Raw genomic sequence first — 18,707 nt, forward strand, 5'->3', positions numbered from 1 at the left:
ATGACCGTACAATGGAACAGCAAGTAGCTCAGTGGCTGAAAGAATCATACACACTGTGGGTGCTTGGCGACTTGCGGTCGAAACACTCACACGGCTTGCAGTTGAAAGATCCAAACAGGATGCAAGCTGCTGGAGACTGGCTTATTGGAGCCAGGTATTGGAACTGGGATTCAAGAGGGCACTGAGGGCAAGAAGGGCTCCCAAAGGGCTTCGGGCAATGAAGGAATTCTGATTGTATCAGAGGTTTAGATCTGGAGTTCGGGTTGTTGATAGTTTGAACTGGAGTCTATTCCACTGTAGAACCTGTGGCAGGAGCTGGAGGTGAATCCATCGACATTGTATCTCTGAGGGGACTCTCTTTTGCTTCTCTTTCTCCTATTGTTAGGGGTACCAGGCAATGTTCACGGCGACTCCTCGTTTGCCTTGATGCTGACCAAAGTAGAAGCATAATATCCATATCGGATGTTTAATTTGTTATTACATGGCAATAAAAGGAACCTTTTTTTGCCATTGTGCCCTTGATCCATGCCCCTTCATTATCTGTATACCTCTGTTTATTCACCTCTTAGTTGCTCTAAGGCCAAAAACCCTTCTTCTGTCCACCTTGCCTCACAGGACCTGGTCTCCAAACCAGCCAACATCCTGGTAAATTTCCTCCTGCCCTCTCCAAACCATTCGCAACCTTCCTGTAAATGAGGCAACAGGAACTAAACGTGGTCTAACCAGAGTAGAGAGGGCGGCAACATGACGTTGAGCAACCTTTGCGTTTTTCCCTGGACGGGAGGACTCTGTTAAGGGCGGATTGATTGACAGGTAGGTGAGCGCGTGCTGGCCAAGGCTCAAAGGAGGCGGGTCTTGGACTTTGGCTGGGCTTGTGTCCGGGCTGGGCTTGTGGCCGCAGACCCGTGGCGGAGGTTCGGTAGTTGGACGTCGGAGTGACTCGAAGGTCGCCTCCAAATACAAATCGTCTCGTTTTAATTTTCAGGATGGCAACCAACTTGGAAGGAAAGAAGAAAAGTGCAAGTGGTAACGTTTTGCTCATTTCCTCGTTTGAATCCCAACCTCATTATTAGTTTACAAAGATACGTGTGCAGGTTGTTTTAGTTTGCAAATGTCATCATCTTTTGAGGTGGTTGCATATTCCATGGGACCGTGAAATGTCCCGATAAATTGAGCGTGGAGGGGAGGGGAGGGTCTCTCCATCTCCCTGCTGCCCTGAGTCCCGGTGTGTTGACGGCAATGGGTCCTGTTCAGTCAACCAGTTGTCCTAACTTCATGGTGGGACAGGCACCTTCTTGCCTCCCGCCACCCCCCGTGGACCCAGGGCGAGATTTCTGCTCTGACTTGCAGCGAGTCGGCGAGGGAGGGTCCCGGGAGGATGCGGTACGGAATTTATCGCCATGTAATAACAAATTAAACATCCGATATGGATATTATGCTTCTACTTTGGTCAGCATCAAGGCAAACAAGGAGTCGCCATGAACATTGCCTGGTACCCCTAACAACCTCGTAGGTCGGAGAGTTCCGTCGGTCCCGTTACTTGGGTCTCTCTCCCTCCACACGGCTGATTCCTCCTCGCTTACTGTTTGAAGGGGGTTTAAATTTGAGCGATAATTTTATGCATTTCCAGACGAGCCCCTCTGCGAATTGATTATAATCCAGATGTTAATTGAAGAGCAGCGGTCACTTGATGGGAGAGATGGTGCGGCTAGAGTGTGTACTCTCTCTGAAGTGTCCTGGCCAGGTCTTAGTCCCCTTTCAGGGAGAATGGAACAAGAAACACTGGACCTTTTCGGTGCTGTAAATCCATGGGACTATAAGAGCAGAAGGGAACAGAAATCGGCCCCCGTGCCAAACTACTCTCCCATTGACCTGAACCTGGAAGTTGCCCACCACACTCTTCCCATCTGTATCTGTCTGAGTGTATCTTAAATGGCAAAATCCAACTCCCATCCATCGCTGCAGTTGGTTCCACAATCTCACCACTCGCTGCATGAAGTTGTGCCCACTCATGCACTGGTAAACACTTTTCATCCTTACTCATGTTCCCTGATGTAGTATGACAACATAGCTGCTAGAAATTCAAATTTTTAGAGCTTCAGAAAGCCAAGTTTGGTCATGATCCCACCTCTGATCATTCTGCTTCATCTAAATATATTAATGTTTATTTTAAGTCATGATCTGGCTGTGATCTCCTATTTTCAACAAGCAGACATGGTTTTTTTTTGATTGTCCCTGTTGCTGATCTTCACTCCCAGTCCAACTTTTTGAATGTTGCTTTGAAAGTAAATACCTTTCGAATGAAGTCACCTTGGGATGTTAGTCAAGGCATGATTTAGAAAAGGATTCTCTTCCCAACAATGCAGGGTCGATCTTGGATTAAAGTTCTTGCTGTCGCTACAACTTGAATTTATTCTGCTCATAACTGTGGGACTTGATTTTCAAGGTGGGTTTGAGCAGAGCTCCTACCTTGATTGTGGCATCTTCTGCATTCCAGTGTTCAAGATGCTGTGTTACAAGATCAAACCAGCACCCACAAAGAAGGCATATCACACAGATGAACAATTACTTTATTAACAAAAATTCACCTTCAAACTTTAATTCAAAATCCCCCCTTTTATAACAATGCCCACTGGTTACTATGCAAATTTCTATAACAGTGTAAAACTAATAAATTCCCCAGCCTAAATATAACATGTCATTAAAGTCTAACCAGCCCACAGAAAAACTTAGACACAAAACACACAAGACTCACAAAACTTCGATCTCAACCAAAGCAAAGATCATAAACAAAATTCAGTTTGTTTGGTAAACTGAAGCCAAAAGATCTTTGAGAGAGAGAGAGAGAGAGAGAGAGCACAAAATTTGAAGTTGTCTTTTGTTGCTTGCAGAGAGAGGAACCACTGGCTTGGTCCGGATCCTTCTGGCTGCCTTCGGAATGTTCATCCTTTTTGAAATCCCAACATTCTAAACTGTCCTCCAGACCATGACTCATGCTCTGGGCCTTCTTCCACTCCACAGCATCTCCAGTGGTGGTTTATCGTCCAAGTCCAGAAATTTTTAGATCATTTTCTGTACATGCTCAGTCCATCTCCCACTCTCTCAGCAGTCCACCTTCACCTTGGGTTTCTAAGGTAAACTGTCACTTTTTAACATAAAACCATACAACACATAGGCCAATACACAACACAGAACTCTGTAACATTGCAATGTTCTTTTGTCTTTCATTCATGGCTCAGTTACTTCACTGAGTATGGAACCTTGCAGCACAGTAATGCCCTCCAGTCCATGATATAGTGCCAACCTCTGTTAGCCTCCTCCACAACAACAAACCCTTGCCTCCCTCACACTGATAACTGTCTATTTTTCGTCCATACATGCGCCTATCTAAGAGTCTTTTGAATGTTTCTTTTATAGCAACCTCTGCCACTGCTCCACCCCCTCTGGCAATGCAATCCAGGCAGCCATCACTCTCTGAGTAAAAAAAAACATACATACCTCTGACATCTCCCCTAAACTTTCCTCCACTCCTCTTGAACTGATGTCCTCTAACTTTTTCCTCCCTCTGTTTGTCTATTCTCCCTATGGACTTGTCATTATTGATGTCCTAACTTTATTCGTCCTTACTGGGTACATACCTCCACTAATCAGGTTCATTTCCTCTTCCCATTTTGCCTACTTGCTAGCAGCACCACCACCAATATTTGTCATGTGCAAATTTGTAATCATACTGTCTATTTCCATATCATCAATGTACATAACATACCAACCCAGCAGTAATCTCTGCATAGAACCTTGTCAAAGGCCTCACTGAAGTTAACTTTGACAATGAGTCCATTACTCTCATCAACACATTTTATTACCTCAGAAAAAAAATTAACAGGATCTTCTCCCATCTGCTTATCTCAAATTCCTTGCTGATTTACTTGTTCAACACCCACTGAAGATTTGGTGGGTCGAAAAGCTGGTGTTAGAGTTGGGGAGTTGGATGTTGTCAAAGAAGTGAAGAGGCTGGCATGTTTACTTTGAATCAAGATTCCTGATGGTTCCACTTCTGCCTCATCATCATTATCCTCCCCAATTACTTTATCGTAAGCAATTTGATAAACCAATCACTTGTCCTCTAATGTACTCCATAACTAGACAGCTGGGGTAAAGAACTCCAAATCCCCTGTTTGACTCTATCTTTGGAATGTATCCCCAACTGATAGAGATGTTCTCTGTATAATGACAATGTACAAGGTGTTGATGAGGCCAAATTTGGAGTACTGTGTGCAGTTTTTGTCATCTAACTACAGAAAAGACATTAATATGATTGGAAAAGGTGAAATAAGAACCATAAAACACTACAGCACAGAAAAAGGCCCCTTTGGCCCTTTTAGTTTGTGGTGAAACATTTTTTCATCTTGTCCCACTGACCTGCACCCAGTCCATAGCTCTCTATACCTCTCCCATCCATGTACCTATCCAAATTCTTCTTAAATGTTAAAATTGAGCCCACATTCACCACCTCAGCTGGCAGCTTGTTCCACATTCCCGCCGCTCTCCAGGGAAAGATTACGCAGGTTAAAGCATTATTCCCTGGAGTGTCGGAGAATGAATTTGATAGAGATGTACAAAATTCTTTTTCAATCTAATTATTGATTTTAATATACAATTTAAAAAATGGACAGAGAGAATAAAGATACATAATTAAAAAGATTACAATACAATATACAAAGAGTATCTTCATCTCCCCATACTCAATCAAAGAGAAAAAAAATTATAGTCAAACCCTTTGTACTAATCTAATGAAGAGAAAACAAAAAAAAGGAAAACCTTGGATCAGCATTCATTAAACACCAAAAAGAAAAACTTAATAGTATCAGGAAGGGATAATAAATCAAATAAAACATCAGAAATATTGTATGAATGGGTACCAAGTTTCTTCAAATCTAACAGAGGGATTTAAAAGCTCAATCATTCACAGATGGCTGAAAAAAATAATTAGATAAAATAAAGCCAGATAAAGTTTAAAAAAAAATTAAATAAAAAAACCCTCCAGAACTGAAACCATATGTGTAATGTATGTTTGGGTATAGGATTAGTTATCAGTTTTCTAACCTCGGTAAGTGAAAAATCAGTCAAAAATTTCTCGACTGATTTCAAATCCAGATTTACATTCAAATTTATCAGAATAATAAAAAAAACAGAATATGATGTATCAAATATTAATTGCCCAATAGTAGAATTTAAGGTTAGGGAATGTCAAGCCCCCATCCTTTTTCAACGTCTGTATTTGAGCTTTATTTAGTCTAACCTTTATCCTGCCAAATATGGGAAGATGTCTTGGAATCAATAATAAATATCAAAATATGGTTTTGGGATTAAAAATTGGAATGGCTTTAAATAAATACAAACATTTTGGTGGTATCATCATTTTGATTGTATCAATACTAATGATAGTGGGGTCCATCTAAAAAAGGATTGTTTCATGTGATTAATCAGAGGAAGAAAATATAACCTGTATAAATCTTTAAATTTTTTAGGAATTTTAACCCCTAGATAAGTAAAACAACCTTAAATGGTATATGTTCATAAATGGGTATAGGTACATAATCTTTTATTTGAAGTTGTGAAAACCAAACATTTTTTTTTACTGCATGTACAGTATATTTTCAGGTGTTTAGCTTAGTTTGAGCCAGTTTAAGTTTGAAGTTTTACTGTATATTTTACCTAAAAATATAGGGAATGTCCTCCAGCAGAATTTCAGCAACCCTGCCGAAAGGGTATTTGACAGAGGGAGCAGCTTGGGGAGAGAGCGGCAGCACGGCTCGAGGGGGCAAGCGGGGAGAGAGCGACAGCGCGGCTCGAGGGGGCGAGCAGGGAGAGAGTGGAAGCGCGGCTTGAGGGGGCGAGCGGGGAGAGAGTGGCAGCGCGACTTGAGGGGGCAAGCGGGGAGAGAGTGGCAGCGTGGCCCTGGTGTGCGAGTAGGGAGAGAGCAGCAGCGTAGCTTGGGCAGGCGAGGGGGAGAGACCGACAGCATGGCTCAGGCGGGTGAGTAGGGAGAGTGGCAGTGAAGCTTGGGTGGGCAAGTAGGGAGAGAGCGGCAGCACGGGGTGGGCGAGCGAGGAGAGAGAGGTCTTTGTTTATCTCACTTCATTTACTCCCCCCCCACCGCAATTACTTAAAAGTACCATTGTTTTAATGTTATTCTGTTTTCTGAAAGTTTCCAAAATCTGAAAAGTGTCTGGTCCCAAGGATTTCAGATAAAAGATTAAGCACCTGTACCTGAATATTTAGGGAAAGTAATTCACTCAGAAAGAAAACTAAATTGCGACAGCAAAGATAACATAGATGGAATGGATTTCTCAGGGTCTGAAACATATATATAACAAATCATCCGCATGAATGTTATCTCCCCTAGTAATTTCTCTTTTATCATTAGAATCTGAAATGCAATTGCTAAGGGTTCCAGAGCTAAATCAAACATTAAGGGGCTAAGAGGGCAGCTCTGTCCAGTTCCACGCTGGAGCCTAAACAGGGAGGACCTTTGATTGACCTTTGACAGATGCAGAGGGAGAGTGATAGAGCATTTTAATCCAGAATTAAAACAAGTCCCAAAATGAAATTCCTCCAAAAACTCAAACAGATAAGATCATTCCACCCTGTCAAATGCCTTCTCAGCTTCCAATGTGTAACACGTTCTGGAATTTTAGCTGAGGGAGAATACATTATATTCATTAATCTGTGAATATTTGAATATAAATAATTATTTTTTTAAAAAACCTTGTCTGATCATTTGAAATAATGTGAGGAAGAACATTTTCCAGCCTGCAAGCCAGAATTTTAGAAAAAATGTTTGAATCAACTTTTAATAGTGATATTGGTCTATAAGATGCACAGTCGGTAGAGTCTTTTATCCTTTTTAAGAATTGAAGAAATTGGTGCCTCATAAAAAAATTTGGGGCAAGGTTCCCAATGAAATGCAATCCTTAAACACTTTACATAACCAAGGGGGAAAGTAGGTTAGAAAATAATTTTAAAAATTCAACCATCTTGACCAGGTGCCTTGCCCGTCTGGAGAAGTAATAGCTTTAAAATTTCTTCCTCGGAGATAGGTTCCCCTAAAGATATACAATCATTACGAGACAATTTAGGAATATTCAATCAGCCCAGGAAATTATTCATTGAACTTGAGTTATCTGGAAAATCAAATTTGTATAAATTGGGATAAAATTCATGAACACCTTATTTATTTCATCATGATCAGTAGATAGGTTCTCATCTTACTTATGAATCTTCGTTATCTGTCTTTTAACTAAAGCAGCTTTTAATTGACTAGCCAATAGTTTACCTGATTTCTCATCATGTATATAAAATTAACATTTGGTTTTAAAAAGTTGACTTACAATTGGGTAAGTTAAAATCAGATCATGTTACATTTGGAATTCAACTCTCTCCTTATAACTGTCAGAATTAGGGGCTACTGAGTATAATCTATCAATTTTAAAAATCTTGTTAATGAATGAAATTCTTTTCTCATTTGTTCGTTTTCTCACCCCCACCGAATATGAAATAATTTGACCTTGAAGATGCACCTTGAAAGTATCCCATTTATCAAGATAGACATTCCCTCAGTAGAGGTCATTTCAAAAAATTAAACCTATCGGTTCTTTAATAAAGTTTAAAAAAAAACTTTCATCCTGCAACAAAGTAGAATTAAACTGCCATGGCCTGAAACCGGAAGCTGCATCAGAAAGTTAAATTGAAAGCTTTATTGGTGCATTTATCAGATATTACAATTGCCTCCAAAAATCCAGAAGCCTGAGTCCAACTAAAAAGAGTAAATGTAGGTAGTGATTTATTTGGGAGTATCTGATTGGAGGCTGATCTATTAATCAAAAGGATGAGACAACAATTAACATTTCCTCCCATAAGCAATATTCTTTAAAATTTGGCAATAATGAAAGCATGCGTTTATATAAAAAAAAATTCTGCATCGTCAATGTTAGGAGCATAAATATTCACCAGCACCACCTTTTAACCTAATTAATCAGTTATAATGAAATATCTACTATTAGAATGTGCAACAGTATCAAAATGTGTAAATGGAGTGAAAGAACCAATTTTGGCTTGGGATGAAGAATGAAATTGTTAGTCCTTACAAAATTTAAAAAAGCGTTGACTATGTTCCCTTCGAATATGCATCTCCTGCACATATATAATGTTAGCCTGAAGCCTTCTAAATATATTTAAAAAGTTTTTCCATTTATTTGAATGGTTCAGGCCATTAATAAACTAAAGACTTTGCCATCCATCATATCTGAATACAACATAAAAGGTATTACAGAGCCATTCATAGTGAGCAAGTAGAGAGCCAAGCAATGAAACAGTTAAACTGATGAGATTGGAATTCCAGAAAGAAAAACCTAATCCCTTTCCCCTCCCCAAGACCCAAAAACTATCCAATAGTAGGATAGCATGCTAAATAGCATTTGCTTCAAAAAGCAAATAAAAAGCAAAACAAAAAATCAATTCCCAATGTAACATAGTCAAAAGAAGCAGGGAATTTCTGACCTTAAATAGCAAAACAAGATGTTCTGTCTGAAAACCACAAAGTCAAATAGAAGCTCTTAACATTCAGTATCCATTTTAACAAGATATTTCTCCCAAGACTCCAATAAATCCATCAAAGGTAAAACACCCATAGTCAAATTAGTCAATTCATATTAATTAGATATTAAATTGGAGCAGAAGGGAGCTGATCCAAAAATTTCCATGCTTATTCTACTGAACCTATCCACTTATGAGAACCTTCTTTTGGCATAATTCTCAGACATACAGGAAAGAATAATGAAGGTCAAAGTTTCCATTTTTACATTTCAGCCATCACTATTTTATATTGTGCTCTCATTAAGAACTTGAAGACAGTAGTCATCCACAATGTGGAAGTCAAATTCCTTGTATTTGGGGCTTCTGTGGTCGTGCTTCATGCGGAATAATTTCCTTGGTCTGAAAGTTATGCAGACACCAAATCACGGATCAAGGCTTTAATTCTGGGGAAGATTTCACTCTGTCCAAAATGGGAGGCTTCTATAGTACACCTCCCCCAAATAACCTGAACAGAAAATTCTTCATTGGTGAAATTTGAAGATACATGGCAACCTTTTATGTCTTATTTTCATATGATGTAAATGTTTCCAATGTAATTAGATGTATTTACTCTTCCAGATGAGATATAGTCTTGTTTTTTGATTTAACATTATGAACTACAAAATGTACATAACCTTCAGGATAAGCTGTTCAGATGTTCTTTGTTAGTTTTTACTTTCTTTTTTATTAGAGTAGGTTAGGTTTTTTTTATTTTCACCCATTTCAGTGGAAGTGGTGGGGGGGGGGTGGGTTTAAACCATGTTTATACTGTTTGAAATTTTGTATTCACATATGTGATAGTGCATTTTCAAGTTAGTTCCCTTTTCTTCATTGTACTAAATATCTTATTAAAAAAAAAATCACCAATAAAAAAAGATTAAAAGAGAGAAAATTTGAAAAGAATTTAATTAAATTCATTCTGTGTCTTCAGGAAAGCAAATAATATACAAGTTCGATCTGTGATCCTGATTTCTAAATCAATCACTCTGTGTTTGTACTTATGCAGTTGCTGTGTAGTGAAAGTTAGTCTTCTCCAAAGAATCCAGCCTTCGGTCACGCTCGACTCCACCCTGCTCCAATGCAGAGATCTGTCCATTATGCTTTCTGAGTTCAAATTAAGGGCAGCCAATTTAATTTCAAAACCTCTGAACATGAATATACAAAATTATGAGATGTATAGATGCATCTATACAAGTCCCGCATCGGACTTGTCAGCCACAAACGAGCCTGCAGCTGACGTGGACATTTACCCCCTCCATAAATCTTCGTCCGCGAAGCCAAGCCAAAGAAAAATAGATGCAAGCAGGCTTTTTCCATTGATGTTGTGTGAGACAAGAACCAGAGGACATAGACTAGGGGTGATAGGTGAAATGTTTAAAGGGAACACGAGGAGGAACTTCTTCACTCAGAGAGTGGTCAAAGTGTGGAACAAGATGCAAGCTAAATTGGTGAGTGCAAGCTTCATTTTGACATTTAGGAAAAAAGTTGGATAGGTGCATAGATGGGAGGGGTATGGAGGGCAATGGTCTGGGTGCAGGTCAATGGAACTAGGCAGAATAATTGTTCAGCCAGATGGGTTAAGGCTTGTTTCTGTGTTGTAGTGTTTGAGTTGCTGTTTCATTGGCTCACCTAAACACAAAGTAAAACGTGCCGAAACATCATGAAACCCATAGCCAGTTCGGTGGGAGGGAGCCCCATGTAAGAATTTGAATGGCTATGTAGTCACAGTCTCTAACCAATGAACCCAATTAATAGCTGCTGTTTTCTCCCCTACCTATCCCTTTCTTCTCCCATTGCTCTGTCCCCAGGCCTTAATGGAACACCGAAAAAACCTCCTGTTCTGGTGGATGGAGTGTTGTTGGATCAACCACTGAATGACCCTGAAGCAGGAGAACGATTTGTACAAGATGCATTTCAGATCATTCTGGAAGAGGCCATCAGAAAGGGAACAGATATCAATGAGAAGGTGGAATGGTTCCTTTATTATCATGTGCATAAATACACCATTTCAGTTCCATGGATCATTGCCACAACAACATGTCTGTCCATGGCCTTGTGTACTGCCAAACTAGACTACCTGCAAATTAGAAAACAACTTGTATTCCATCTGGGTACTCTCCAACCAGGAGACATTAACCTCGACTAATCTTAAACCTCTTCCCCTGAGGATCTCCCTTTCCCTCCCTGGCTCCTTTCTTCCAACTCCCCACCCCTTCCCCCTCCTATTAGAGGGCTACCCTCTCCACCTATTACTTCTCTCTCTTCTACTCTCCCACCCGTGTACCTATGACCTCTTGCCGATTTGCCTGTGGTCCTTACTAGATGAAGCTAGAATGAAAAATATATTGATTGGGTCTGCCATTTTCTTGTTCTCTGTTTTGGATTTCCCTGATTCTAACTGCAGGGGACCTACATCTATTTCTACTTCTTCTCTTTACAAACCTACAGGAGATTTTGCAGTCAGTTTTTTTAAATATCTCTGCAAATTTTCTTTTGTACTCAATTTTCTTCCATCTCATTGGACTTGGTCTTATTCTAAATTCTCTCTGCTCTTGGGTTTGCTATTTTACCTACCAATTTGTGTGCTCCCTGAGTTGTCTTTAGCCAAGGTTGAGCCACCTTCCCTGATTTACTTATTACAGAGATGGACAGTTTTTGAAGTTCCTCTGTGTGATCTTTAAATCCCTGCCATAATCTATCTCCCATCAACCCATTGACAGCCTATCCTCACCAGTTGGCACCTTGTTTCATTGTTACGGGATCACAAGATGTAGGAGCAGAAGTAGGACCATTGGCCCACTGAGTCTGCTCCACCATTCTATTCAAGAGCTGATCCATCGTCCCACTCAGCCCCACTCCCTGGCTTTCTCCCCATAACCCTTGATGCCTTGACTAATCAAATATTTTTCAATTTCTGCCTTAAATACACCTGACAAACTCCCTTCCACAATTGCCTGTGGCAACAAGTTCCACAGATTCACGATTCAATGACTAAAGAAATGTTTCTGAGTCTCTCTTTTAAATTGATGCCCTTTAATCCTGAAGTTATGCTGTCTTGTCTGAGAATCCCCTCCCATGGGAAACCTCTGCTCTGTCCAGGCCTTTCAAGATTCAAAATGCCTCTGAGGTCCCCATTACCCTTCTGTACTCCCAATGAATTGCATCCAAGAGCCAACAATCGTTCCTCAAATGCTAACCCTTTCATTCCTGTTAATGTTCCAGTAAATCGTCTCTGAACCCTCTCCAACATCAGCTCGTCTTTTTTCAAATCAGGTGGTCAAACTGTACACAGTACCCCAAGTGAAGTTTCACCAGTGCCTTGTAGCATCTCAACATCACATCCCTGCTCTTGTATCCTATTCCTTAAGAAATAAATACCAAACATTGCATTCGCCTTCTTCACCACCAACTCAACCTGGAGGTTAACCTGACAAGTTTCCTAGATGAGGACTCCCAAGTCCCTGTGCACCTCAGAATTTGGCATTTTCTCCCCATCTACCCGTCTATTTCTTTAATAAATGTGTGATGGTACAATTTGCAACATTGCATTTCATCTACCACCTCTTTGCCCTAATCTATCCAAGTCCTTCTGCAACCTTTTATTGTCCTCAGTATCACCTCCCCTACCACCTATTTTACAATGATCTACAAATTTACCTATAAAGCCACCTATTCCATAATCCAAATAATTTATATACAATGTAAAAAGAAGCAGCCCAAACACTGATCCCTGCGGAACACCACTGTAACCTGTAGCCAACTAGAATAGGATCCCCTTATTCCTATTCTGTTTCCCGTCAATCAGCCAATTCTCGAGCCATGCTAGAATCCTTCCTGTAATTCCATGGGCTCTCATCTTGTTTAGCAGCCTTATATATGGCAGCTTGTAGAAGGCCTTTTGAAAGTCCAAATACATAACATCCACGACATTCTCCCCTGTCCATCCTACTTGTGATCTCTTCAAAAAATTCCAATTGGTTTGTCAGGCATGATTTTCCTTTAAGGAAACAATGTTGATGTTGCCCTGTCTTTACATGCACGTCTAGGTATTCTGTAACCTCATTGTTGACAATCCACTCCCAACAGCTTCACACCCACCAATGTCAGGCTAATTGGTCTATAATTTCCTTTCTGCCTCCTCCCTCCATTCTTAAACAGTGGAGTGACATTTGCAATCCTCTAGTCCACTGGAACCATGCCAGAATCTATTGATTCGTAGATGATCATTACCAGTGCCCCCACAATCTCTACAGCGACCTCCTTCAGAACCCAAAGGTACATTCCATCTGGCACAGGAGTCTTATATACCCTTAGACCATTTAGCCTCTGCCAAGTACCTTCTCTCTTGACTTGACTGCACTCACTTCTCTTCAAAGAGAGCCTTGAGAGTCCAGTATGCTACTAATGTATTCCACAGTGAAGGCTGATCCAAAATATTCATTCAGTTCCTCTGCCATCTCATTGTCTACCATTACAAATTCTCCAGCGTCATTTTCTATCAGTTCTATGACTACTTTGGACACTCTTTTACTCTATATATTTAAAAAAGCTTTTAGTGTCCTCTTTAATATTACTTGCTAACCTTCTTCCATAATTCTTCATTTCCTTCCTAATCACCTTCCTAGTTGTCTTCTCAAGTTTTTAAACATTTCCTAGTCCTCTATCTTCCCACTAATTTTTGTTTCCTTGTCTGCCCTCTCCTGCTTTTACTTTGGCTTTAATGTCCCTCGTCAGCCACATTTGGCTCATTTTCCTGTCCACAAATTTCTTTCTTTTTGATATGTTCCTGTACGGCACTTTTTTCATTTCTTGCAGTAACTTCAACAATAATTGATCTGCTGTCTTCCCCATTCACGTACTTTTTCATTTGACTTTGTCCAGTTTCCTCTTGTGCAACTGTAATTTCCTTTGCTCCACTGCAATATTGATTTATCAGACTTTAGCCTCTCCTTTGCAAATTTTAAAGTGTACTCAATTATATTGTGATCACTGGCTCCTTAGGCCTCCTTAATCTTAAATCCTCTAATCACTGCTGGTTTATTACACAGCACCCAATCCAAAATAGCCAATCCCCAGGTTGGTTTATAAACAAGCTGGCCCCCCATCCCAAAAAAAATCCCTTACCCCTTTAAGTGCTGAATCCAGGTGTCTGAATTAAATGTCAATCTCACGGTGAGAGAGTCTAGGACAAAAGAGCGCCATGTGGTGGTCATTCTTTCCCAAGAGGCCTTGCCAAGATTACTAATTAATTCTTGCATTTACCATCATTATCCTGATTGATAATCCATATCACTAATCAAACCTGCCTCATTACCCAATGCCTAGTCTAAGAATCCCTGCTTTTTAGTTGGTTCCCCTGTCATAATGATCAAGGAAACTATTCCTTGCACACTTCAGGAAATCCTCTTCCACTGTATTGCCACCAATTTGGTTCTCCCAATCTACAAATAGGAGTCACCCAAGATGATTGCTGTACCTTTTTATTATGTGCTTCCCTTGTTGGTTGTGTCATTTATTTATGTCCTTGTGACAGAGGCCATTTGACCATTCATGTCTCTGCTGGTTCATCAACAATTCCATTTCATTATTCTCTGTAATATACTAAAGCCCCATGATTCTCCCACCTACACAATAAGGGTCATTCATAGCATTTAGTTACCCTCTTATTAGCCAGGAAGGCTCAGCAGTACCTATGCTTCGTAAGGAGGGTGAGGAGGGCAAGGCTACCATGAAACTACAAGAGATTGGAGCAGAAATAGGCTATTCAGCCATCATGTTTGCCCCACGATTCAATCATGAGCTGATCCATTTTCCTACAGCCCCATTGCATGGCCTGCTCCCCATAAACTTTGGTGCCCTGCCTGAAATTCACCAAGTGACTTGGCGCCTCCATAACTGCCTGTGGCAACAAACTCCACAAGTTCACCTTCTGACTAAAAAAAATTCCTCCACATCTCTGTTCTAAGTGGATGCCCTTCAATTCCAAGGTTGCGCTCTTTTGTCCTAGACTCTCTCACCGTGAGAAACAAGCTCTATGTTGGCTATGTCTTTCAATATTCAAAATATTTCCAGGAGATACCCCTTCATTCTCCTAAATTCCAATGAGTGCAGGCTAAGAGCCGTCAAATGTTTATTATATGATGACCCTTTCATTCCCGGAATCAACCTTGTGAAGCTCCTCTGAATCCTGTCCTATGTCAGCATGTCCTCTCTGAAATGAGGAGCCAAAAAACTGCTCACAAAACTCACTAGTACCTTGTAACACCTCCACACCACATTCCTGCTTTTGTATTCTATTCCTCTTGAAATGAACAGCAGCATTGCATTTGCCGCCTTCACACTAACTCAGCCTGCAATTTTGTCTTCAGGGTATCCTGTACGAGGACTCCCAAGTCCCTTTGCATCTGTGAATTTTCAATAATCTCCCCATTTAAAAAAAGCCTTCCCATTTATTTCTTCTACCAAAGTGCATGACTGTACACTCTGTGACGTTGTATTTCTTTTGCCACTTTTCTACCCATTCTCCTAACCTGTTTAGGGCCTTTTGCAGCCTCCCTGTTTCCTCAACACTACCTGCTCCTCCACCTACCTTTGTATCATCTGCAAACCTGGCATCAAAGCCATTTGTTCCTGTAGAGCTCGTCGAAAGAACCAAAGACTTGTTGATCCAAACCAAGGCTTTTATTAGCAAAAGACAGGAGCTCTTCACAGGTGGCCGACCAGTCCAGAATGATCTGACCTGGCTGGGGACACAACCCTTTAAGGCCCAGACAATAGGTGTGGCTTAGCTCTCAACCAATCGCTGTAAGCACAGTCTAGATACAGTAACTATATACACTATGTACATTGGTGATAAATCTGTACTCTCACAGTTCCATAATCTAAACAATTGATATAGAACATAAAAAGAAGCGCTCTAACACCAACCCTTGTGGAACACTCTGACACTCTGCCTCCTGCCAGTCAGCCAATGGTATACCCACTCTAGTATGACTCCTGGGCTCTTGTTAAGCAGCTTCACGTGCAGCACCTTATCAAAGGCCTTCTTTAAATCCAAATAGACAACATCTACATAGCACACATATAGACAAATAATACATATGCAGGACAAGTATTTTAATCTATAAAATAAATAAATATTGTTTTATACAAATGAGAGTCTCAGATAGATAGTGTGAGCAGTTCCTTCGATCGATCAGCATTCTCACTGCCCGTGGGAGGCTGTTCCTCAGCCTGGTGGTCCTGCCTCTGATACTCCTGTATCTCTTTCCCGAAGGGAGCAACTGGAAGATGCTGTGTGTAGGGTGGAAGGGGTCCTCAATGATTTTATGCGCCATCTCAAGCCATTCTGTTAATTCTCTAGAGCTTCTATCAGCTTCTATCTTCATTTTAAATCTCTCATAAGCTTTTCTTCTGAACTAGATTTTCTACATTCCTTGAACTCCATGGTTCTTTCCCCTTGCCATCTCTCCATGTCTCAATGGAATATACTTGTGCAAAGTGCCATGCAACTATTCCCTGAACGTTTGCCACATTTCTGCTGTACATTTCCCCAAATGCACCTGCTCTCGATGTATGCTCTCAAGCTCCTGCGGTATAGCTTATTTTCCCCCAATTAAATATTTTCCTAAGTTGCTGATTCTTGTCCTCTTTTAGTGCTATGGTAAAGGAGAGGGAGTTGTGATCATTTTCTCTGAAGTGTTCACCCACTGAGAAATCTGACGCCTGACCTGGTTCATTTCCCAATACCAGAGCAAGTAAAGGCTCTTCTCCAGTTGGCCTATCTACTGAATGTATTGCATCAGGAAACCTTCATGAACACGCTTAAAAATAAATAAATTACATTTCTTTTAGCCTTTCACTCTAAGATGATGCCAATCAATATTAGGAATCTTAAAATCACCCATCACAATAACCTTTCAAGAATCTGCCTGCCTATTTGCTCCTCGATGTCTCAGTAGATAATCCCTCCACTACTTCCCCTTTTCTGCAGCTGTGATAGTATCTCTGATCAGCAATCCTACTCCCCCACTTCTTTTACTTCCTTCTCTGTCCCTTTTGGCACATCTAAACTTGGTCCTTTCCACAGCCATTCATGCCGCGAGACAGTCAAATCTCTGTAAAGGCCAAAACATCATAGTTCCATGAATTAACCCACACTCTGATTAACCCACACTCTGATACTAATACTCTGCATTAAAGTACACATTTTAACCCATTCAAATTGCTGCATTTATATTCCATTCACTGCCTGTCCTTTGTCACAGTCAGACTACACATAGCATCTACCATTTCACCAATTGCTCCATCATTTGACTTAACACTCTGGTTCCCATTCCCTGCCCAGATAATTTTAACCCTTCCCATCTGCTCCAACAAACCTGCCCATGAGGATATTCACCCCTCTCCAGTTCAGGTGCAACCTGTCCTTTTTGTACCAGTCATGCATTGATCCTCAAACCTGAACCCCTGCCCTCTGTACAAACTCCACAACCCTATATTCATCTGCATAGCTTCTTATTTTTGGGCTAACTGGTGCGTGAGACAGGCAACAGTGCAGAGATTACCACACTTCAGGTCCTACTCTTTAGCTTCCTTCCTCACTCCCTGTATTCACCTTCAGGACCTCATCATCTTTCCTAGGTCATTGGCACTAACATGTGCCACAACATTTGGCTGCTCACCCTTCCTCTTAAGAACTCTATGGACTCGATCAGAGACATCTCGACCCTGGCATCTAGAAGGCAACAAAATATCGGAGAACCTTGATCCCTTCCACAGAATCTCTTGTCCATTCTCCTCACCAATGAATCTCTTACCATTGTTTTCCTCCTCCTTCCCTTTTGAGTCACAGAGCCAGACTGTGCTAGAGACCTTGTCTCTGGTAGGTCATCCCTTCCAACAGTATCCAAAACAGTTTGCATGTTATTGAGGGGATCGACCACAGGGGAACCCTTCGCTGGCTGCCTATTCCCTTTCCCTCTCCTGTAGGTCATGCAACTATCTGCTTCTTGCCTTTGAGGTGAGACTGCCTCCCTGTATCTCTTGTCTCATCATTGCCCCTGCCTCCTGAATAATTTGGAGTTCACCAAGCTTCACCTCAGTTTCTGAACTCAGTCTGTGGGGAGTTGAAGCTCAATGCACTTCTCACTGGTGTAGTCACAGCATCATTTTACAAGACCCCAGATGAGAATTAATAATTACTGTATGTTCTGGTGATTCTTTGCCAGGACATACAGGGGGGTCGCCAGTGATTCCACATTATTGATTTTTTTTTGTTATTAAGCATTAAAGTAACTTTGATTAGAGGGAGGGGTTGGATTAGATTAATTTTTTTCTTCTTGATCTTTGTAGTTTTTTCTTTTTTTCTCCTTTATTATTTTATCAAATATTTCAAATGGGTTTGGCATGGTTGCATAAATCATTTCCATCAATAGTAGTTTGAAGTATTGCAAGTAATTTGATGTAATTTTCTACATTTTCTTATTAATTTTTTTCTGTGTGTGTTTACTTGTATACAAATGAATTACTATGCAATTTTCCTTTTTTTTAAATGAATGCTTGTATGTTCAACTATAAAAAATATTTAAAAGGGAGAGTGTCCTATCTGGATGTATGGTAGCTGCTAAGCATTGGACCAGAAGTCAACACAGGATCATCAAAATGAAGGGCTATGGCTGGATGCAAGTTATTCGAACTAGGCAGAGTAACAGTTCAGCAGAGATGGGCCAAAGGGCCCCTTTCTGTGATGCAGTGTTCCATTGTTCTATGGTTCCCTGCCTGCCTATTTTTGTTTATACCTGATGAAGGGGCCAGGCCCAAAATGTTGGTCACCCTTTACTTCCTGTGGATGCTTCATGATTCGACAGAAAGGTGGAGAGGGTCGTGTGGTGATATGTAATTGCACCACTAGGTCACCAGGAACCATCCTGGTGACTTTGTATATAAAGCAGTCCAGAGCTACAGTCTAGCCTTCCAGGTTTGTCTTACAGAGAGACAAGACCACTTAGTGTACATATTAGTTTATTAAATGGTTCTCCCTTTTCTCTATTGACCTCATTCAGTGGGAGCAT

General features: G+C 40.7%; 1 protein-coding gene across 1 annotated transcript in view; it reads left to right on the forward strand.

Moving 5' to 3' along the window:
• Positions 1–861: 861 nt before the first annotated feature.
• Positions 862–18,707, forward strand: part of LOC138761736 (cysteine sulfinic acid decarboxylase-like) — a 64,017-nt gene continuing 46,171 nt past the window's right edge. Inside the window, exons 1-2 of the mRNA XM_069934390.1 lie at positions 862–1,026; positions 10,443–10,600. Coding sequence (XP_069790491.1) covers positions 987–1,026; positions 10,443–10,600 — 198 coding nt within the window. The 5' untranslated portion in view covers positions 862–986. The remainder of the gene's footprint in view (positions 1,027–10,442; positions 10,601–18,707) is intronic.

The sequence above is a fragment of the Narcine bancroftii genome, chromosome 4, assembly GCF_036971445.1.
Source record: "Narcine bancroftii isolate sNarBan1 chromosome 4, sNarBan1.hap1, whole genome shotgun sequence".
Lineage (NCBI taxonomy): Eukaryota > Metazoa > Chordata > Chondrichthyes > Torpediniformes > Narcinidae > Narcine > Narcine bancroftii.